This window comes from Betta splendens, chromosome 5 (assembly GCF_900634795.4).
Source record: "Betta splendens chromosome 5, fBetSpl5.4, whole genome shotgun sequence".
Taxonomy (NCBI): domain Eukaryota; kingdom Metazoa; phylum Chordata; class Actinopteri; order Anabantiformes; family Osphronemidae; genus Betta; species Betta splendens.
In genome coordinates this window covers 10,164,359-10,187,235 of record NC_040885.2, presented here as the reverse complement: position 1 = coordinate 10,187,235, position 22,877 = coordinate 10,164,359, and the positions used below count along the sequence as shown (strand labels likewise).

The following is a 22,877-nucleotide window of genomic DNA, read 5'->3' as shown; positions in this document are numbered from 1 at the left end:
ATGCCATGTACAAGACTATAAGTACAAATACAGGTACAAAACTACTACATAAACTATTAAATATGATATATAACTTTGAATCTAGCCCAGTTTGTTGTTCCTGCAGTGTAATTAACCTACTCAAACCGGTAAATGTTCAGTTCTCAGAACGTATGACTATGCATATTAAGGAGGATACAGAAACCTCAAAAATAAAATAAATCAATAAAATAATGAATAGCATGAATAACTTTATTGTACACATGGGACCATTATACATTACATAAACACTTTTACATTTTGGGTAATCCCAAAGAGGTCTTGTATGCACCAAGGCTGTAAGCTTTACCTGTCAAGAATCAGTAGAAATATGTCAGGTCAGGTCATGTGCATTTATACAGTACCTACACTAAAACTGTGTCCTTAAACCACTGCGTTTGACAAGCATTTAGAACCAGTATAAATTGTGACTATGCACAAGTTTTATTAAATTTCTGTAAACGCTTCTGTTTATCTCTGAATGCAAACTCTGAGACCTGAAAGGTCAAGCAAACACGGGGAGGTCTGAGCAAAGGGGCAGCAATAAAATAAAATTTATAGTATGTTTCTCATTCCTCCGAGCAACATGTAGGTATGAAAGTTACACCGAGGTGACACTTGCAGTGTAACGGACATTTGGCTTCGGCACAGTGTAGACACAAACTCACAGGCTGGTTTCTTCTTCTCAGCGAGCCAGTAGCAGAAGCCTCTCCTGGCCCGCTCACTGAACACGTTCCTGTACTGGGGCATGTTCTGAGGTTGGAATTCAGGTCTGTGATCGGAGATGCCTAAAAAAGTTTATATTATAGTAAAACAGCAGAGAGGCCAATAATAAAAAATATAACGTGTAGACAACTCCTGTGAGACCTACTGTGGGCTGGCACAACATCAATACAGACTGCTGCATCCTTAATTAAAGGAGGTAACAAGCTGCAGCCGCTATTGGTGTAGTTTGGGGCAGCTTCATTTGATTCCTTCACTAAGACACATTATTACACCAATTAACCAATGAAACATGTTTTCTGTACTGATAGACACTATTATTATTATTTGTGAAATAGGATATTTTCACAAACCTGTGTCATTTATTAAGGCAGCTGGGACTGTTGCAAGATAACTGGCAACCTATGGGAACATAACATATACACAACTGTGATGTTTTAACAGCCAATCGAACGTCCAATTTCTTTTTTCAACAAACTTTTGCTTCATGTCATCTTACCATTGTCTTCATTTTGCTCCAGTGATCTGTCTGCGCGTGAGGAAACATCACTGGGTGGCCCCTTGGCCAAACCGTCATGCTGGTGAAGATATGATATAGATGCTGAATATTCGTTTTCCCATGTTTCTTCTGTTCAACAAACTAACATCTTGAGCAACATTCCCAGCGGCAAAGAAATACTGCGTGTGTATGTGAAACTCTGAGAAAGCTCTTGACAGAGACCGAGGACTTACTGTTCTCCCCTGAAACGACTTGAGTCCCATGTTTTTCTCTTTTGTCCTGTCTGCATGTTCCTGGAAATTACTGCACCTGGCTTTTCTCACATACGCAACAATGGCTTGTGTTACTTTGTTGCTTAGCAACAATACCCCCGCTGTGGTAAACTGGAACTTGTGAACTTGTACTGTACTGTAATACTGTAGTAACAATTATGTGAAGCTATCCACTTTGTAGTGTTTTTTAGGGTTTTGGTTCAAATTAAGTATTTTTAACTTGCAAAAATGAAAAAGAGAATGACGACAGACTTTACGCTCAGTTGAGCAGAGCTTGAAGGCAAAAGGCACTTCAAATAATTAATAGATTAAAAAGAAAAGATCTCTGTTTATGTTGCTCCATTTTTAGGTGAGTAGTGATGCCAACAAGAAGAGTTACACAGAGCAAGTAGAGTAATTAAGGATATGGCGTTTGGAGGGGAATCATAACTGTAAGCCGGTCAGCTATTGTACTGTAGCCACTGCATAACCAACTGTGATACATTCTTTCTTATAGAATTCTACAACTTCAATTATAGCGTTTATTAGTATTTTTTCTTTAAAATTATTGCATGTTTATTTTTTTTGAATAAAAATATTTGAAAAAATAAAATTGACAATAAAAGTCAGTAGCCATTTTAAATGTATGAGAACTGAACAAAACTGTACAAAAGAATCACTTTTTTCACCCTATGAAACAAAACTTTTCTATTACTGAACGTTCTTGACAGGATAATTAGGACTAATTAGAATAACATACATTTATTTTAAGATTTAACAGAAAGAAAAATAAAATAAAATATATGTAACAGAGTAATTTAATGAGTTTACCACATAAAATGGTCAGATAGTCTACAAAACTGTCATCCCATACAAGACTCATCTTAGACAGAAAAAATACATACAGTACACCTACATATTTCTGGTGTGGAAGACATTTGTCAAAGCCATTCAATAAATTGAACTAACAGATTGAACCGAGTCTCTTTTACAGCAAGTTCTCTGGACTTTACAATATAATGTGACAACGTCGTGTCCATCCAGTTCTGAACTTAAATCCGCTCCTGCAAATGTTGCTGGGCTTGCTGGTTCACGGCACGGAGATCTTTTAACACACTGGGCTTATCCTCTAGCTCCTCATGGAGACAGCGTGCTATTTCCAACTTCCTATAGTCTTGTGGTTGTACAAGATTCCTGATCACCTGAAGTGCACAATCCTTGAGGCTGTAAACTGCATGCAAACACATGTTTTTCAGGTATTTAGAAAATGTTTAGAGTAATCTATATCGTCTTTGTTTTACTTTACAAATAACAGAAAGGGAGGAAAGAAAGCTAAACTTGATGGGTGGTAAATGCAATTTTTTTCTTCTGAAATATTAATATTCATGTTTAAATAACTGTATTTTTGGATGGAAAACTGAGCTTTTTGTGTTTTCCCTGGCCCACGATAGAGATTTAGAAACTCTGCAAAGTGACTTCCAATGAATACTGTTCTGCAACATCTGCAGATTATATAGAGGTTTCTGCTACAGAACTTTGTAATGCTTTAAAATCCATTACAGTGAGATCTATCTTAGTTTCACCACATAGATATTTAAAACCCTGCCGAATAAAACCCTACTAAATAACAAAACTAGATGTGAAGCTCAGTTTTAGCTCATTCAAAACATTAAATTCAAAGATGTTAACAACAGCTGATCAGTGTATTATTAGTCTTACCTGGCAATGTTATATTAACAAGAGTAGTTTTTCCACTGTGTTCTTGTTGGGGAACAAATAACTTTTTGCAGTTCACCCTCATTGGCTCATCAGTCTTTGCATCTCTGAACACCCATGGATGACCTTAAAAGGGTACAAAACATCAGCAAAATTGGAGCTACACACTTTAGTGAATCGTGTTTGAGAAGCTCGAATGTGAAACAATGCGACTACTTTACCGACGTATGTGTACATTTTTCTCCCCGTTCGTGGCAGTATGTCACCATATGGATGAGGTTCCCCGCGGTAATTGATCCACAGAGGCCGCACGACACGAGGACTGTGGTTACAAAACACAACACTGATACGTGTACTACTGTTCAGAGACCGAATCAGGGGAAGAGGCTGCTCTCTCTCTTGAGGCATTGATGCTACTGGATGACCACCGCTAAACAGTTAGCACAGTGAGATTAGCTTTTTAGCTAACGTTAGCTATAAGTCGCTTAATAGGATATACAAAACGTCCGCTGCTGACGGACCCAGAGCTTGTCAGGGTAATGACAACTATATCGCAAAATCAATCGAAGTAGTTCTACACCATTTGTAAACCAAAAATATTCAACTATATCCCAGCAGGAAACTCTGTCTTATTACTTGCAACTACTTTGTTTACATTCTCTCTTCCGGTCCAAAGCAGAGGACGTAAAACTATTCTGTACTGTGATTGGTCGCAAGTGGCATGACGTCACCACCGCCAGAAGAGGATAGGTCTTGGACATACGTGACATGAGTGAAAAGCAGAAATGCGTGTACTGGAATTGTAACGTTAACCAACAATGATATCGATATCTGAATCACTGGTATTTATAAAATCTGGATTGTATCTCAGCTTGTTTTAGTTAGGTTAAAAAATCAAACATGAATAGACCATTTTATAGACTAATTTATTTATTATATCGGTTAAAGTCTTATCAAAATGTCCAGTTACTAGCTGCAAACTGAGCTCTTGTTTGACCTATAAATAAGGATGATTCCCTATTGATAATCACACTTCTGAATGAATGTAAGCTCCACCCAGTTTCAGCCTCACATAATACACTGGTGCACCGCTGTAGATAAATACACGCGCTCTCTTACTCTCTTCTTCTCAACCTGAACTCCACAACATCAGCGGATCTTCCATTTACAATCGGCGTTCTTTGAAAAAATAACTCCAAAGCTTGGCTATAGTAGAATTAGACCAATGCAAACCTCCAAGAAGAATTTTAGTAAAGAAATGTTGTTTTATTTTATTCTGTAGTAAAACACGTGAAACTCTCAGTATAAATAGACTACCACGTTCTTCTGCAGCCCAGTTAGTGGCCAGTTGCAAGGTTAGGATGGGTCCGCTGAACGGCAGTGACTTAGTGGATGCTGAAGACGCACCGAGAGATGAGGGTCTGGCCAAAGTGGAGATCGCGCTGCTCAGCGTCATCTTCGTCAGCGCCGCCGTCCTCAACACCTCCCTTCTACTGGTCCTCTGGAGACAGCGCAAGCAGATGTCCAGGATGCGCGTGTTCGTGTTTCACCTGTGCCTGGCGGATCTGGTGGTCGCGTTCTTCCAGGTGTGCCCGCAGCTCATGTGGGACGTCACGGACCGGTTCGTCGGACCGGACCTGGTGTGCCGCCTGGTGAAGTACCTGCAAGTGTTCGGCATGTTCGCGTCGACCTACATGATCGTGGTGATGACAGTTGACCGATATCAAGCCGTGTGCAACCCCATGGTGAGGTTTCAGAAGACACGCACGAGACTGAACATCCCCGTGTGCGTGGCGTGGGGAGTTTCTCTGCTCGGCAGTCTGCCACAGATTTTCATTTTTTCCCAGGTCGAAGTCGCACCCGGTGTATTTGACTGCTGGGCCAAGTTTATCCAGCCATGGGGCCTGCAGACCTACATAACATGGACCACCCTGGTCATTTTTGTTTTGCCCGTTGTCACAGTCGTTGTTTGCCAGGTGCGCATCTGTCGAGCCATCCAGATTAACCTGTACCAAAAGACCCAGCAGAGCGGCAGCGTGGGTGTCCCACTGCCGCCCAGGGCCAGCGGCGTCGTGGGAATGTCCAAGGCCAGGGTCAAGACGCTGAAGATGACCGTCGTCATCGTGCTGGCCTATATTGTTTGCTGGGCTCCTTTCTTCATCGTCCAGCTTTGGTCCGCCTGGGACTCACATGCGCCAAAGGAAAGTAAGTCATTGGGTATTTATTGTAGGTCTATAGATTGATTTTTATATACACACGTTTTTTTATGCCGTAGCCCTGACGCGCTATTTGAGAGTGCGCATTTACGCACACAACTCACAACACGCCGATAGCGGTCAGATGGCGCTTTTGTGCACCGTTCTGACGCTTTGCGGTTCTCTCTTCTTTCCAGCTGCGACTTTCACCATCCTGATGTTACTGGCCAGTCTAAACAGCTGCGCCAACCCCTGCATTTATCTACTGTTCTGCAGCCAGTTTCCCAAAAGGCTGGCGATGCTGCTGTGCCAGCGGCAGCTGGACTGTAAAGAGTCAATGCACGAAGACGCGACGCTGGTCAGTACTTTATACATGAGTTTCAAACACGTGTCAGACTCTAAATAAAGCGTTATTCTCCGCTAACTGCCTGTAGGGTGCGTCTCATCGAGCTGTTTCTGAGCTCTCTGCATTTGTTCCTGCTGAAAGTACGAAATGCCGAGCAAACATTGTGTCTTTTTGGGTCTTTGACGCACAAAGATTTGAGTGTCATACAAAGGAAAGCGTGTCTTGTCATGAGTTAAATTGACACAAATGTCTGTGGACTACACATATTCTATAGTCCACATTATAGACAAACCTTCAGTTACTTTTCTTTTTTTCAGCCTGTGTAAGAACATGAACACAACTTAACAAAATCATGTATGTAAATAAGCCAGAATGTGTTGAATATCGAGATTTCTCTGCTGTGGCGACAACCTTGCACACTTGTCATTCTCTCAGTCGGCCTCTTGAGGCCCTCAACTCCATTCGTTTTGCAGCAATCCCGACTGAGTTCCCAGAGGTGTTAACGCTTTGTTGGCTGCTTTCCTTTCATTCCCGAGGCTTACTCATCCAAAACCATCTCAAATCAGTCCAGATTGGGCGATTGTGGAGGCTCTGCCATCTGATGTGGCACTCCATCGCTCTGTCTGGACGATAGTGATAGCTCTATGATCAGCTGGAGGTGTGTTTGGGGTCAATACCCTGGTGGAAAGCAAACAATGATTCTACTAAGTGCAAACCAAAAGGAAAGGATGTCAGCTGTGAACACTGGTAGCGAAGTTATCTGTGAACTGAAAACCATTGAAGGTGACTTCTTGGTTATTACTATGAGAGACTGCAAAAGCTATGAAATATAATAAAATAATAAAATACAAAACATATTCTGGGTTAACATGTTCCACTTCCAAATTTGTTCTGTTATGATTTCCGCATCTTCAGCAATTGTGTCCAAACCTTTAGACCAGTATAACATGATTTGGGTGTGGCCGTGACTTAGTTGGTGCAATCCAACGGTCCATGAACCTCAGGGATGGACCTGTCAAGACTCTGAACCCTGAAACCGTGGCTGAAACCTTCAGATGTAGCATTAATGAAGCATCTATTTATAAATGATCATGTTTACTTTAAAAATGAAATAACAAAAATGTGTACTACATTTGTCACATCTATAAATAGAACAAGTGCTGTGTATCTGAATTATTGTATTTATGTCATAGCTTATAAAGTGTGGAATAAAGTCACATACAATATTTTTACATTCTACTTGTGCTTAATAAACAAATGATGTCACCTTCACTCTGTATGTTCAATAGATGTGTTCAATGAAGACACAAAGTTCATGCCAAAAATGAAATGCATAGTACACTCACTATACTTACTTTAATTTCTATATAAGACTTTCAATCTCCTTACACAGTTAATGTAACGTGTCCTAATAAAATAATAGATTTCAACATCCAATCTCCATTTATTTATAACCTTTGTCCCAGTGACTGGGAAACATTGTGGAAAGGAAATGAACAGGTAAACAACTCCAGAAGTAATAAAAAATTCTTAGATAGCATCATCATCATCAGCCTCCGATACTGTTGGTGCTGGTGACAGAACAATCTCCACCTCAGATCTACTGGCTCATTTGTTCTGGGTTGTTTGACTCCATTAGCAGACGGGGTTTGCTCCGCTGTGATTTAATCACACTTTCCATTACTCAGTACATTTTCAGTCTGAAAACTTTGCCTAATGTGTGACATGACCGGAAGCACAGAAGAAGTGGACCCTCCTAAGTAAACAGCTGTTGTTTTTAAAGGACACCTCTGCCAGCTTCAGGTCTGTTTAGGTCTTGGGTGCTGGTAATGGATGTGGAGTTCGGAAGACGTGACCTCTGTGTCTTATCTCTGCTTAAAGAGGCTCGAGGAACGATCAGGATCCACTAACATAACACCTGGGTCACGGCGCTAGTTAGGCACCGGGTTGGTTTGTGCAAAAGTAGGGCAATACTGTATATGTTCCAATATTAAGGGAGCTCCAGGCTCATGGAAACGAGTTAAGGTAATCTAAGATATTGTTGACATGCTGTTTGTACCAGAGCCAACAACAAATAGGGACAATGGCGCTAAAAAAAAATAGACACAAGCTGATTGAGAGATCACATGCTGCATATTTCTGCCCCATTCACCTCTTCACTATAAATGCTCTTTGCTGAGGGACCCTCACGTTCACATCATCACAGAACCTTAGTGGTCAACATGGCTCCTCTCCTACTCATAAAGTCTCATTAGACTCTCACTGTTCTCGCATACAAATCATCCTCCAGCCACGTGCATCTGTGCTAGAGGTTAATGGGGCGCAAACGCATGAAAGCACAGTGGGTCTAAAAGCACATGTGGATTTGCCTCCACATGCAGTAAGATGTAAGCATCTCGATGCATCGACACATAAATCAGAAGAGTCACAGGATAACTGCATGTTTATTTTACTGTGTGGTACTGAATGGAATGGAAAGACAAGGCCTTCTTTGGAACTGGGCCAATCATTTCCTCAGTGAAGCATCCATTTGATTGTGGGGGCAAACACAGCGCCAGTAATATGAAACATAACACAGTCAAAGTTACTGGTTGATACCTGCTACTTTAGTCCAACTGCATAAAATGATACAAATGATAAGAATCTGGTGAAGGATATGTAAACTAAACTAGTGGACATATTTATAGAAAATCACATTTTCTAATTGTTTTAAATGTTTTATATGAAACTGGAAACTGGTGGAAACAGCTGTACTGGCTTTGTCCCTAGAACCTAGTGACATGTTATTACCTCTTTAATAAAAGTATACAAGTACAATCAAGTAAATTAACATTAAACAAAACCTTAACTAAACTAAACATGCTGTAACACATTATTATGACAATTTTTAATTGTGCAGATCCTATGAAGGATCCAGGTGGGCGGTTCCCCAGTTTCCAGTCCCTGTGCTTTATCTGGGCTATGGATGGAGTTTAGTGTAAATCTTTCTTACTTGCTAAACAATAATGTTGTTTTGGAAAATGTTAAACCACTCCTTTAAGAAAGCAACTACAAACCAACACCCCCAGATGAAGACTAATTCTTATTGCATTCAGTTACTCTTAGGACATTTCTTATGACCCTGATCATGGAAAAGATGACAAATATAGAAGAAGTATAGTAACAAATGCTATGACCGCATCATATGTACAGTGACAGTTTAACCAACGTGAGCCAGCACCTTGCAACACAATCACAAATAAAACCCCGAAAACCAAGTGTTTAAACCAAAGAGAATCCTAAAAAACTATTTTAATTAAAAGTGTAATCATCACTTTTCCATTTACATATTTTCATTCACTACTTTATCAAACTTACGAAAAGACACTGAGATGCAGCGTAGGCACACAGTTTTAACACACCACACATAATAAACTAGATTAAGGATAAACACTCCTCTCCACCTTAATTTGCTTTGACCTTTGGGGATAAAGAACAGTCTGCCATGAGGCACCAAGACATCTCCAATCTTCACTTTGCAGCAGGAGATAACGTTTGTGTCCTGAAGCAGCGTCTGACAACAGGGAGCTCTAGCTGAATAGAAAGCGGACACCGATTAGCAACTATATTACACACCACCGTTATTGTCGCCTCAGATTTTTCTGGTTATTACACGAAACCTGATGTGACAACGAAAACCGTTTTTCAACACATCAAAGAATGTTAAACTATTTGCAATTACATACAAAAATACACCCACTTTAATCCCAAGATTCAAAATACTCCCTATTATGGTTGACCTGCACGTATGCTCTTCAACAGCTTCCTCCACCGATCCTTTACATCTTATAACAAATGCGACAAAGGATCTGAATACGAAGTGAAAGTATATTGATTTGTTTCATTTACATCAGATCAAAATGCAGCCTGGGATAAATAAGACACTGAACAGAGCTGTTTGTTTTGCAGTTTCCAAGAGAACAGCAGGACAGGGACACAGATCAGGGAGCTGCATGCGAGGATGTTAGCACATGGCATGGACTCATTCTGTTACTGTCATCTGACTTTAGTCTCTCTACTGCCGCCACATTTTAAGGACCTTTAAGAGCAATCACAGCCTCCCTTCTCCTAATTTGCTCTTAAGGTGACATTTAAAGGCCAAATCACCTTTTCGCTAATATGACAGCTGCTGTTACGAGTGACAGGCGACGTATAATGGATTGATTACTAAAAGTAATTGCAGCCAGAGAAAGGCTGGAGATCCAGGGTTTGCAGGTGGGAGGGGTCTGACATCACAGGCAGAAGAGACGAGCGCCCTCCCCTCCTTCCTCCCCATTGCCCTGGGGGATACGAGGGAACATGGCTGAACGGGTCAGACCCCAGAAACGAGGGGGAGATAAGTCCTTCTTGGTGGCTGTGAACTTCCAACCCATGTGAGACCCACAGTTTCTGCACTGAGCGATTGTCCAGGCGTATCTGAGCACAGAAGAATGTTTTGTTTAAAAGATCCACAACAAATATTTATAAGGCACGTGTTCTATGTGTCTATATATCTATATTACTGACAAACAAGAGGTGGGATAATTTCTAATTATTATTATTATTATTATTATTATTATTATTATTATTATTATTATTATTATTATTATTATTATTATTATTATTATTATTAATAATAATAATAATAATAATGATACATTTTATCCTTTAAAAATCTGGTGTAAACAATTCAATCACTGTGTTCCAGAATCAATGTACTTTGTCTGCTATGTGTTGTATTATTTACTAATCAGAGGATGGAGTGTGCGGTAAACACTTGAAGTATAGCCTAGTTACCCTGGAAACCAGCTGTGCAGTGTGGATGGCCTGCCAACCACGTTGAGGTTGTTGGCTTTGTAGACAGTCAGTGTTTCGTGAACGTAGCCATGAGGGTTGACATATGCAGCCATGGGCCCATACAGAGACAAGCTGCAAAAAAGGGATACAATCACATGAAGCATAGCATTAAGCTAATATACAATCCAAAATCAGTATGTGTACTGCCTGGTGATCAACTAGCTGGTGAGCGCTCATTAGTGTTCTAGTCTAACCTATTTAAATGCTAGTTTAGAGAGTCATAGTCCTGATCTTCCACAGATAAGCCTCCGATTTAAGGCTAGTGTTACCTCTTGACAGTTGGTAATGGAAACTTTCTTCATGTTCTAATTGTCCACTGATTGCAAAGGTTTTGATGTAAGAATGTCTAAAATATGCGACCCAGTCCTACACTTTGACTGGTTCTGGTTTTTATCCCTGCATGTGTTTGTCCCAAGACGTGTGCTTTAAAAGTCTCAAACCTTTGAATGTCTCAGACAGAAATCTTGTTATAGACAAACACTAATTCACACTCATTATGTGGAACAGTTAATACACCTCTCATAAAGCACTGAGAGCTTCTGTGCAATTTCACTGGTGTTAGTAGTAAACGGATAAATGGGGTAAACCATTAATAATTGCCCATCAAGTAGAGAAAATTATATTATATAACAGTGTGTGTGTATGTGTGTGTGTGTGTGTGTGTGTGTGTGTGTGTGTGTGTGTGTGTGTGTGTGTGTGTGCGTGTGTGTGTTTTAGTGATGACTTGGTCTGGGAGATGAATCAAGTGTGATGTTACATAATGAACATGAACATGAACATGAACAGCGTGCGCACGCGTGTGTGCGCACGCACACGCACACACACACACACACACACACACACACACACACACACACACACACACACACACACACACACACACACACACACACACACACACAGACGTATATTCACTCACCTGAATATTTCATTTTTTGTGGTGATTTCTGTGTCCTGGCACTGCTTACAAAACAATGACGTGCACTGAAGAAAGCAGAAGACAAAGTGTTTACTGGATGTATACAAGTCACATATGTTGTTCAGGATCAATAGAGAAGCTATAATGGTCCACCCAATTCTTCATGATTATACAAGATCCTCCAACCAGATGTCAAAAGCGCAGGTTGCAGACTCGCCATTAGGAGAATTATTATCCTCAATCAGACAGGAGGAAAAGAGCTGATAATGGTCTGACACAATTAAGAAGCACTTTACACATCCTATGACAACAAAAGTACTACACACTAAAATCTTGTGTGTGTCAGCTCAGTGTCGGTGACAATGACTTTCCTCAAACAGAAATATCGGTCATTTGTGTCAATGTAAAAATAAGAATTTACATTTAAGCCCAAATTCTATTTTAGTGCACAAAGAAAAGTGAGTGATGCAAAAGTGAAGACCTCTGGGCCCAGATGTTTTTCAGTGCAGGATCATCTGTTTCAGCTGTCATATGAAGGTCTGTTTGGGCAGAAGGACTAAAATGTCCATCACAGACTCTTCTCTTCTCCTGTTTCTCTCTTGAGTCTCTAAAGAGTGTTGCTACATTTTTATCTAATGATAGTTTTATGGAAGAAGCCAGAGGATCAAGAGGTTGCAGGTGATTCTTAGGACTAGTGTAATTATCAGATCCAAGCTGTTGGTGTGGCTAAAAACACACTATAGCTGCTCTGACAACTGAGTTAAACCAGGAAGACGGAAGCCAGGCGTCTTCGTTCTGTTTAGAGAAGTAGGGAAGATAAAGAAATAACTGCTTCAACACATTCAACGTCCTCTAGAGCTGGGTACACACTGTTCCTCGGATCAATTCCCTTCTAATTTATTCTTACAGCAAAAACAAAACGGACATTGCCTGCGCTAAACTTCTTCTAAACACTAAGGTTGTGGCTGACTTTGAACTGAAATATAGTAGCAACAACACATCTGTCAGTTCAGTTCTTCATTAAATATATCACAGCATCTGCCGGGGTTCATGCGCTTGTGCAGACAGTTTTGCTGAGTTCATTACAAGCAAGATGATCATAAAAATCATAGACATCACAGAACATTGGAAACAACTGCTGAGGCTGCAGCTGACTGACACCTAGTTTTTTTCTTTTCTTACCCGGTCCATGATGTCCAGCTCACAGCGGAGTCTCTGGATGGCACTGCCAATCTTCAGCAGCTGCAGCCGCAGAGCATCGTCTATGGGCAGACAGGCTGCCACCCTGTAGGAGAAGTCTAACAGAAACAGACATCAGCTAATAAAGAATCTAAAGCAATACCAACGTATGTGTTCGTATGTGTCTGTGAGCGGAGACTGACCTACGGCATTCGTGGGGAGGGAGTCATCCTTCAGGTTCTCATCCCATTCATGGAGTTGCTTCTTCACTCTGTTCATGAGTGACTCCTGTGAGGTGACACAGAGGAAGCAGCGATGTCCTTTACCTTCACTTCTGTCCGGTGTTAATGCATAGAGGATATTCAAAGCGATGAGCCTGGGCTGCAGCTCTGTACTTACAGAGTCGTAGAGTGCGTAGACCCAGTGGGGCCACGGTGTCAGTCTAGCACAGTGAAACTTCCTCTGTGATGAAGCACAGACACGTAGGTTTAAAATACTATTACTGACACTTACAGCAGTCACTATTATAACTACCCACAAGTCACTCAATATTAAAACCACCTTCTTTATGTATTATGCAGTAACATTTGAGTAGCGTCACACCAGATGGGCAACTCCATTTCCTATACTTATAATGAGCCTGTGGTTGCAGACAATACATGAGCCTACCTTTTCAATCATTCAATCTTCTTAACATCATGAGCAGTGTGAGTGTATGCATCTAACCTGCTGGTAGTTGTTCCACCAGCACTGGGCCTCTTTGCAGCTCTGAGTTGGGGGTTTGGAGGAGGGGTGTACGTGGAGTCTGGAGAGCGGCGTTAGCTGCACAGCAGACAGGGGATCTGGAAGGATTCGCTCTGGAAGGATCTGTACTTTGGCTTGTCTGATCCTGGAGGAGAGAAACAGAGGGAGACGCTGACACGCATTGTGGAATTGTAGAAAGAGAATGAGGTCAAGAACGGTAGAACAGTGGAAATGGCGTTTAGTTCAACCGGTTCAATAATGGTGGCATATTGCCACAAAGCAACAGATTCTATTTACAGCGAGTGGCAGCTAGCTGTAATGCTTACCTATGGTGATATGACACACAATGAGGTCAACAGGATTAAATCCACTAATTCGTTGGTATTACACAACACTGACTACAGAGAGAGGGATGTGTGTTTTATTGAAGCTTCAGTTTTATGGAGAGCAAACATCTGTAATTTCCTGAGCAGCGGAGGATATAAATAGACTGGACTTATAGTATGACGACAACAATTAAACAGACTTAGACTCCATAGATGTGTCCTTGGTTTAACCTCAAGAGACAAGAGTGTGCTTTGTAATATTTTGTGAATTAGATTACGATAAGAGAGACATTGTCTCAGGAATATTACAGTGTCTAAAGTATAAATAAGCTAAATTGATTAAATTCCTAAAGAAAAATTAACTGATTCGGATGTTTTCTGTTCATTTCATAAAGATGATCGTGTAAAGAGTTAGCCTGCCCCCTATTGGTGAACTACAGGACCACAGCTTGAGTAAAGGTTCTTTTCTGTAGGAACCAAGAAATGGCTGATCAAACACTGGTTATGAAGTGGAAGTGCACAAATTGTCGATGCATACAAATTAATGTAGAGGCTTTTAGGGCAAACACACATTGACTTCTCTCATCTGCAGAGAGAGAGAAGCTGGTTTCCATTTGATCAGCTAGTTAATTGCAGACAATGCTTCACTGTGACCCTTCAGAACGGAGTGTGTCTCTTCGTAGAGTGAACCTTTTTCAAGCAAAAACCAAGCCTCATGTTCTGACCTTTGATGTATTGGCTTTTAGAGCTCACCCATCTGCTTGAGTTCTTATCTCATGGACCTTGAACCTCTGCCTCCCCACAGCTTTCACTTTGACTGTCTCAATGCCGTACTCCTGCTCCTCCCGGTATGCATAGATTTCAGCTGTTGTCCCAAACTCTGGCTCCGCCGCATCACTGCAGATGTGAAATGAAGCCATTAAAGTTAAACACCCTAAGCTAAACAAAAGAAATAACAACTTAATGATCCCACAGAATTTATAGAACTGGATGAAATCTTGCAGAGCTGCTTCTTATACATTACAAATACATCAGTAGGTATAGAAGGATCAGATACCTGTGTGCGAGCACAGCGAACGTGCGGTCTCTTTGGATGATGCTCCTCATCATGCTGACCTCCTGAGGCCTGAACAGCTGCAGAGGCAGAGTCTGGCCTGGCACCAGCATCACAGCTGTGTGTGGCAGCACAGGGATAGTCTGGCAGCTGTCATCATCGTGGACCGTACGGCCGTGGAACTCTTCCATGTCTGAGCCCAGGTACTGCCATCGCAGGAGTCGTGGTCAGCACAAGATCAAGACAATGGCAGAAAACACAAAAAGACCCACCTAGTAAAACACTCAGCTGATATATGAAGACATAATCTATGAGGGGCATCACTCACAGCATGTGATGTGGGAAGACTGGGGTCAAAGGTGATGATGCTGGGATTTTCTCCCTCATCACTCTCTCTGTCTTCAGTCTCCATGTCATCCTCCTCCTCCTCCTCCTCCTCATTTTCTACCCAGGCGCAGTGGGAACACAAAGACATGATCCTCAGGGTGACACTAATTAGTTGGTTCTGTGCGTCCTAAACACACCACAGCTCACATTTCACCACTTTAGTAAGTCCCTCTGGAGGGAAACGTGAAAAGAAAACGAAAGCTGAGGTCTCAGTCACGATGTGATCTGTGACAGTGGCCTGTTGTGTCTGTGACAACGTTCGCTCGCTGTCACAATAGCAGCATGTAGACACAAACACTCAAAGGCTAAATCTCCGCGCGGCGTTTATGGTGACGTTAACCGTTACCTGGTAAAAGCTGTAACTGGTTCCCCATGTTGTCGTTAATGTTGTCTTCACCTCCACCCCTCTCGTCAGCCATATCCTTGTGTTTACAATGGTAAGCTCTTCTTCTACGGTGTCTTTAAAGTGTAGCAATAAGGCGGGTGTTTAGCGCCCCCTGCCGACTGGCAGTTTAACACTGCAGTGGCGTTGGAGCTAAAAGCATCATTCTGAGCGTTTCTGGTTTTACCTTTACATCAAGTAAAATTGTAGTATAATGGCTCTACTATTAACAAAACCAAATTAATCTAACAATACAAGTTACTAGAAACTGCATAGCAGTTCAGTAGCCTACATTTAAAAATGTTTGAAATGATAAGCAAGGACGCTCAAGAGTGAGTGTTTACATTCAATTTAGTTAAAAGTCTTGTTAACTGAGGTTGCATTTCTAACAGTAATACAGTTCAAAAGTGATTGGCCTTGTCTTCTGCAAAACACATTGATTTGCCACTTTGAGAAAAAAAAAGTCTCTCATTTGCTTTACATAAAGACCCATACCAATAACATTTCACAACTAAACAAAATACCAAGTCTTACTCCCAAGTTTACTTTATGCTTTCTCATGAATAATCAAGTTTATGAAATTAATCTCAAAAGGTTTGTAATAAAGACTGAAAACTGCTCAGATTATAAACGATGTTGATTTATTGTTCAATACACCACAGGAGATGTTATTTCATTCTGGTCCATGAACAAAGCAGGCGCCGCTGATGTTAGAAGTTGTGTCCATTGTTGGTAGACATCCACAGCTGGCTCCAGACACCGTCAAGATATTGGGGTTTGGGTCTTTTCACAAGCCACAGGTGTCAGTCATCTGGAGAGGGTCTGATGGGACGACAGCGGCCAGGGAGACAGGTTTTACTTGGACCTCTGCCTCATCTTTCTCCTTTTACGCTTCAGCCTGTTAAAAACAGCAGTTAAACACATTTTAGCCATTTAACTACAGATCTATTATGGATTTAAAACTATACATGCAAATGATGTTATCATGGGTCGATTGTGGAAAGTAGACTCACTTCCAATTATGAACACCTTATGATCCCAGAAACATTTAAAGTTACGGTTTAAATTATATTTTAAGTGCCTTTTACTTCAAAGCGATTTATCCTGAAATTTGTTAAGGTTAGTAGGGCATGCAACAGACAAGAATCTTTTTTTAAATCGTGTGCATAGATTGCTCATCGTTTTATAGGCTTTATTACAGGCACAGAAAGAGCTTTCACTTTCCAATACTACAATTTTAGGCACTACAGCAGAGCATTTTTAAAAGCACACAATACATCCTGCAGTTCAGTTTCCCCACTATGGGATCAATAAGGTCCATCTGTCAAAGCAATAGGAACAGCATTTTCACTCGCCTGCAGTACGTTAATGCATTTAGGGCCTAGTTCTAAAAACATGGACTGTTCTAAGCAACCTCAACTATTGATGGACAAATTTCTAAGAAATAGTCAACTGATGCTTAACCAGTGATGCTTACCTGCGCATACGCTTCTTCCTCCACTAGAAGACAAATTAAACATACATTAGTAAGCAGCAGATGTATGTAATGTCTGCTACAGATGTATTATGTAGTGTGCGCACACACACACACTGTTAATGTACTATTAGGAGTCTTTAATCAGTGAGCAGAAGAGGGTAAAGGTACAGGAACATTCAAAACAGACAGCGTGACTTCAATGCTAACAGTAGCTAGCTGCAGTACCATGAACGAAGAAATAAAAAAATATAAACATCTGCTGGATCACCTACCTTGGCTCTCATCGTGTGGAGAGGATTCTGTGAAAATAAAGTAATGAGACGATCAGTGACTGTGGATTACCTAAGAAACAGAAGGATTCATTTAGATTGAACTATAAACGAATAGCTTCCTCCGTACCTCAAAGCGAGAAGAGCAACGGAAAGAGGATGTGACGACGAAAGAGAGAGGCTTTTATACAGAATTTACGTCATATTTTGGCGCCTAGATTTGTTATCCTTGTTGTGGGAAATGTAGTCCAATCGCTCCAGCTGAACTAAAACAACCTAAAAAGAACATGAATTGATAATACTTACCGAAACCGAAGTTGCACTTGTTGTCCAGTTCAACTCCGATGGAGCCCGTTGTCTGCTATCTGTGGTCACTATGCTCCCAGAAATTTTATTTAGCCTATCGGTAACTTTAACTTGAGAAAAGAAAAAGAAGATGCTAAGTAAAGCTGGAGCTTTATAGTTATATATAGTTTTTATAGTTTGTGTGCAGTGTTTTGTGTACAGTAAAAAATGCTCAGTACTTGTTCTTGTGGAGCGTTGTGTAGAGGCGGATGACTTGCTGTGGCGACCCCTGATGGGAACAGCCGAAAGGAGAGGACTTACTGTGGAGAGCATCGACACCCGTACTGTATCTCCTCATCCCCCAAGGATCACAAACCTGAGGGGCTGTGGGTTTATAGTACATACACATTTCGTGAAAAATGTTTTGCACTTTATAATGTATTTAATGCAAAACCTTAAATAGCACCTAATAGTCATGTAAACAATGCAGTATAAGCCACATCTCTTCATACAGTACTCAACATAGAATTATTATTAAGGTGTATCTAAAAGATAAAAAAAAAAGAAACCAAATGTATGAAAACATTTTTATTGACTAAGGTGTAAAGTTCCATCATCCAGCAACTGAGCTATGAAGCAGAATTTTACTTGACTCGTGTTCAGTAGTTGACAAATCTATATCTTTGCAGACCTGAAATGAATTTCCAACCCCAGGATGACAACCATCACACATGTTGACAGGCTTTAGTTAGCAAAGTCTCCAATAAAAAATAACTTTGAAAAGACATAACCTTTAGATTTCTTCTCATAAAATGTAAAGGAGAATGGCAGTAAATGCATTTTGTTCCCTAAAGATCAAGCTCTTTATGCACTTGTAATCAAAATATTTCAGTCTTTTCTTAAGGATAAAAATCTAGTGTGGATATAACCTCAGTTTCATCCAAAAACATTATTTGTAACCATAAACTCGTAAAACTCCAAAGTTAGTGATTTTTCACATAACAATTGCAATTCATTCACATTGCATATTCTGTCATATACAGTACTGAGCAACATAAATAAGAATTTTAGAAGACAAATTCATGATTTATGCATCCGAGTATCCAATTATTTTCCAGTTAAATGTATAATGTATGAATTTAACTGTAATATGGGTTTAAGGAGCAGTTGCTTCTCTTTGGGGTCTTGCAAGTGTGAAAAGGCAGTATTGTTTTATTCTGCTGCTTCTGTGCCCTCGGTTGGTTGTACTGTGGCATTTTCTGCTATCTTTGAGGCCTGTGGGAGGAGAAAAAGAACGTACACATCAGAAAAAATAAATATCTTCACATGTGGGGAAAGTAACAGGAGCAGCAGTCAAGTATTAAGTCTGAGAGTTGTGGACCACTCTCTGACTAATTTACCTTCTTTTTCTTTTTCTTTTGCGTTTTCCGACTTGCAGAGCTCTGTAATAAAGTCTAGGGGAGAGAGGAGAATCATCAGAACAGAATAAACAAAGCAGACAGGGATGTGATGGAGGAGGTCTGTCATTTGACAAACGTACCCTTAATTCTGGATCCTGAACTTCAAACTCTGACTTGTAGAGCTCTGGATCTAAAGGTCCGCTGGTGATTCTATGAGGCCCGTTGGGCATCAGCAGCACTGTGAACTTAAACTGAGCAACAAACTCTCCTGAAAAAATTAAGAGAGAGGCAAAGATTAAAAAAGTCATTGCCAATATGAAGACTATACAAGGAGAGATATAAACCAACCTTCTTTCTCATGCAGGACACTGAAGGGCTGTAGCAGTTCGTGTTTGGCACACTCCACCACACCCATACGAGCTTTGGCCTCATCCTCAAATGCCCTGACGAAGAGTCAGGTGCCATTAGGTGCCTAATTCAAACTGCTATAAACTGTATCAACTACATCTAAAGTGTCCCCGTACCTCAGAGTGAAGGGCATGGCGTCAAAGCGTCGCTCCACTTCACTGAAGAATGTACGGGATGTTTTCATTTTTAACCCATACTGCTTGTTGGGATCACGCTTATAAATGGTGGTTCTCAGACCACCATCTCGAGCCTAATTGTAAATGACATGCAGGTTAAAGTGTTACGCTGACTCCAGTGCAGATGTACTTTAAGCAGCTATGTGGAAAGTAAAGACAGAGAACTGACCTTCCCTTCTCCAGTGCTAATCAAGACGTCCACAGCAAAAACTTCATGTACTTCAAACTCGGCCTTTTCATGGTCCTTCCTGGAAATGACAGCCAGTCACAAACACTTGTCACAAGTTCAGCTTGAATTTATAAATATCATGCGCATGAATACGTTGTTACAATTACAATTTTATCGTCTCTTTCTTGTTGTCTCAACTTATTTCAAGGATAGAAAACTAATCTGCTGATACAATTACCAAAATGTGAGTAAAAAGGGATTAAATGTACCTTTGCTGTTCTGTTGGGTTCTGAATGATGGTTTTCTCTCCATCTATAACATGTTGCTTTAACTGATGGGAAAGCATTCCTTTAAAAGAAGAACAGGTAATTAATTTAAAGAAGGAATGTAAATAATTTGGAATAATTTCCAAGTCATCCAGCTGTACAGTAGATACTCACCCTCAATTGGTGAGCATTTGAATGACTGAGCAATCTTGTTCCAAGCTTCTGTCACTTGAGTGTTCTAGAGAAAACATAAAAAAGCAATACATTTATGTTCTAAATATAGTTTTTGTTACTAGGTAACTGGTAAAAAAAACAACAGAAAATTACCAATGACGTGTAGTCTGATATTTTGACCATTTATTTTGGACAGTGTTTGAAAACTTAATCAAAAGCAGAGTCTGAAAATCGGCTGTCAAATACTTAAGAAATTAATTCTCAAGAGCTTTAAACTTCACAATCATTTAATAGCCTACGTGTCTGACATTCAAAAGACCAGGAGATGCTCAACGATACCTGATTGCCAGGTTTGACCAGACGAAGAGCTGCCTCTGCACACAGATGTGCTGCTTTGACCACATCTGCTTGGCGGCCTGTGATGGGATTCTCCTGTAGTAATGACACATAGTGAGAAAAGGACTTGGTCATATATGTGCACTTAACACTAAGAATATGGTCCATACTGTACCTTACTGGCTCCAACAACAAAGCTGTGAGCAACATTGGCAATGAAGCCATCAACGTGAACCCCTAGATCTCTGCACAAATAAGACACCAGAATATTAAACACCTAATAAAAAGGGACACTGTTATTTTCAGGCAGAAAGTACATACCTAGTATGTGTAACTACATGACCATGAGCTACAACAAACATCAAACATTAAGATTTCACACACAGCACAAAACAGCACAAAGCTATTAGTGGCAATACAACAACTAAGCTTCACAAAGCAAAATACTGTATTAGACAAATGATATTGATAGCATTGAGCACAATAATAACCAGTTAAAATCAAACATATCAATAAAAAAAACACATGCTCTGAAAATATCCGTGCTTACTTGTCGTTTGCCACAGCAACAGACAACAAAGGAAAACAACACGCTAATGATAAAGCAGACATTACAGTGAAGAGAAAACGCTCACGTAAAAAGAAGGGAGGACAACACAGAGGGAGAGTCGAGACACACGGCGAAGCAGGAGGTGACATTACTGCGGAGTACGATGCCTACATTTTGACCAGATCCCCATCTTTAAGTGTGTAGTCAGGGTCACTCTTCAAGGGAGAGAAGTGGCACACACAGTTATTGACTGAGACGCTGGTAGGAAAGGCAATGCCTAGAAAGGGGAAACGACAACCACAAATCATCCACAGGTTGAGAACAAAATATGCACGAGGATGAAAAGGGTGACTCTAAAATCATTTAGAACTGTAACAGTCTGCCAACTGGTGATTTCTAACATCACTGTTGTTATTGTTGCTAATCAAGGTTAATAATCAACAATGATGTCCCCCTCAGCTCATTCATTTACACAACAGACATACTTGTATCACCTTAAACTCACCCTTTTTCATTTCCTTTTCCTTCTTAAACACCTTTCCAGTCTCAGCCATAATGTAGTCATCCCCCTTCTCACAGAGGCTGAGAACAGAGACCCCGGGTTTGGCTGCTTCCATGACCAGACAAAGAGCCTCTGGAAGAAATTAATAAAAATTATTTAAAGAAGCAGCAAGAGAACAATTTAGGTCAGAAGAATCATAATGAAGGACTACACATTTGTACTGTGATTTTCATAAGAGTAATCAATGTGGCACTAATGTGAATGCAAGATGTAGACAATAACTAAATACATGTACTTCATTGTAATAACAGACAGAAATTGTATTAATTTAATTTGATTATGATCATCTGAGTCTTGCTAAAGTAACATACCGGTTTTAGACCCCTTGTAAGCCTGGTCCGGTTAACAGAACAATCCTTGGTTTATTACATAGGTCATCAGTCAAAGTAAGTCAGCAACAAGACAGCTCAGCTTGGTGACAGATAAAGAGGCAACGTCTAAGCGTCAGCTGCTGCCTGCTTACCTCTCGCTGTCTTAACATTTCCATTGACTACACAGGGCAACAACTACTGCTAGCTAGTTATTAGCACCACACGCTGGTTAAACGGCCAACTAGCGTTAGTGAAGTCTACCCAACAGGAGGAGCTAGCAGGCTAAGTAGCAGGTGCATTTAGCTGGCTCACTGTTGCTAACGCTACCTAGCCTGTCAGAGCAGCCTATATGCGGCTGGCATGTAAACCACATGGCGGAGACTGTGGTAGGAACTACTATACGGATTAGCTGCTGGACTGAACACCTGCAGCTCAGCGCACCCTGTCACCCTTCACGTTTACTTACGGTTGGCGATGTCGCCCCCCATCTTGTACTTGGTGACCACCAGATCCTCGGCTATGGTCTGCTCTTGCTCTTCGTCAGACATGTTGGCGGCTGCCTTTTAAACAACTCTACTCAGCTCGGCTCCAGCCGCTGCCGCTGCTAACACCGGCCTCACGCTGCCCTGCAGGCCCCGCCCACTTTACGATGACGCCTTTTGCGTCACAGGTACACGACCCCGACATATGCAGACTCCTCTATGGTGCAGAGATACTGTATACGGAATATAGGATTATGGGATATAGGATATAATAGATATCTAGGATTTTGTGCATTTCTCAATCTTTTGAATCTGACATTTGATATAGACTATTAGAATAACGCATTTTCTATAAGCTGATAAATCAATTTAAAATGAGGAAAAAGGGACTTAAGAGC

At 40.8% G+C, this 22,877-nt stretch overlaps 5 protein-coding genes across 7 annotated transcripts; 1 reads left to right on the top strand and 4 right to left on the bottom strand.

Annotated features, from left to right (window-relative positions):
• Window positions 1-78: 78 nt before the first annotated feature.
• LOC114855585 (uncharacterized) lies at window positions 79-1,880 on the bottom strand. Of its 2 annotated transcripts, XM_055508790.1 has the most exons (6): window positions 1,474-1,880; window positions 1,241-1,319; window positions 1,095-1,143; window positions 890-997; window positions 687-806; window positions 79-328 (listed from the first exon to the last, which is right to left on the bottom strand). In XM_055508790.1, exons 1-6 carry the CDS (start codon window positions 1,527-1,529, stop codon window positions 273-275), a joined length of 468 nt encoding a protein of 155 aa, XP_055364765.1. In that variant the 5' UTR covers window positions 1,530-1,880; the 3' UTR covers window positions 79-272. The 2 variants fall into 2 exon arrangements, with proteins under 2 accessions (XP_055364765.1, XP_040926765.1); XM_041070831.2 differs by lacking the exon at window positions 79-328 and having other exon boundaries at window positions 337-806.
• Window positions 1,881-2,117: 237 nt separating this feature from the next.
• Window positions 2,118-3,896, bottom strand: vhl (von Hippel-Lindau tumor suppressor). Its single transcript, XM_055508791.1, has 3 exons — window positions 3,429-3,896; window positions 3,211-3,333; window positions 2,118-2,722 (listed from the first exon to the last, which is right to left on the bottom strand). Exons 1-3 carry the CDS (start codon window positions 3,613-3,615, stop codon window positions 2,544-2,546), a joined length of 489 nt encoding a protein of 162 aa, XP_055364766.1. The 5' UTR covers window positions 3,616-3,896; the 3' UTR covers window positions 2,118-2,543.
• Window positions 3,897-4,358: 462 nt separating this feature from the next.
• LOC114855584 (vasopressin V2 receptor-like) lies at window positions 4,359-7,152 on the top strand. Of its 2 annotated transcripts, XM_055508788.1 has the most exons (3): window positions 4,359-4,952; window positions 5,055-5,412; window positions 5,600-7,152. In XM_055508788.1, exons 1-3 carry the CDS (start codon window positions 4,569-4,571, stop codon window positions 5,806-5,808), a joined length of 951 nt encoding a protein of 316 aa, XP_055364763.1. In that variant the 5' UTR covers window positions 4,359-4,568; the 3' UTR covers window positions 5,809-7,152. The 2 variants fall into 2 exon arrangements, with proteins under 2 accessions (XP_055364763.1, XP_029006688.1); XM_029150855.3 differs by having other exon boundaries at window positions 4,359-5,412.
• Window positions 7,153-8,173: 1,021 nt separating this feature from the next.
• On the bottom strand, window positions 8,174-15,739 carry crbn (cereblon). The gene is made up of 11 exons (XM_029150852.3): window positions 15,579-15,739; window positions 15,174-15,289; window positions 14,849-15,051; window positions 14,545-14,688; window positions 13,448-13,610; window positions 13,121-13,183; window positions 12,925-13,009; window positions 12,725-12,840; window positions 11,543-11,607; window positions 10,564-10,695; window positions 8,174-10,203 (listed from the first exon to the last, which is right to left on the bottom strand). The coding sequence occupies exons 1-11, from the start codon at window positions 15,649-15,651 to the stop codon at window positions 10,020-10,022; spliced, it is 1,344 nt and encodes a 447-aa protein (XP_029006685.1). The 5' UTR covers window positions 15,652-15,739; the 3' UTR covers window positions 8,174-10,019.
• Window positions 15,740-16,233: 494 nt separating this feature from the next.
• Window positions 16,234-22,650, bottom strand: pa2g4a (proliferation-associated 2G4, a). The gene is made up of 17 exons (XM_029151696.3): window positions 22,464-22,650; window positions 21,630-21,758; window positions 21,296-21,401; window positions 20,750-20,819; window positions 20,578-20,670; window positions 20,239-20,302; window positions 20,068-20,146; window positions 19,799-19,877; window positions 19,570-19,703; window positions 19,394-19,488; window positions 19,186-19,313; window positions 19,046-19,099; window positions 17,885-18,920; window positions 17,491-17,776; window positions 17,364-17,390; window positions 17,092-17,114; window positions 16,234-16,512 (listed from the first exon to the last, which is right to left on the bottom strand). The coding sequence occupies exons 1-13, from the start codon at window positions 22,543-22,545 to the stop codon at window positions 18,858-18,860; spliced, it is 1,176 nt and encodes a 391-aa protein (XP_029007529.1). The 5' UTR covers window positions 22,546-22,650; the 3' UTR covers window positions 16,234-16,512; window positions 17,092-17,114; window positions 17,364-17,390; window positions 17,491-17,776; window positions 17,885-18,857.
• Window positions 22,651-22,877: the final 227 nt, after the last annotated feature.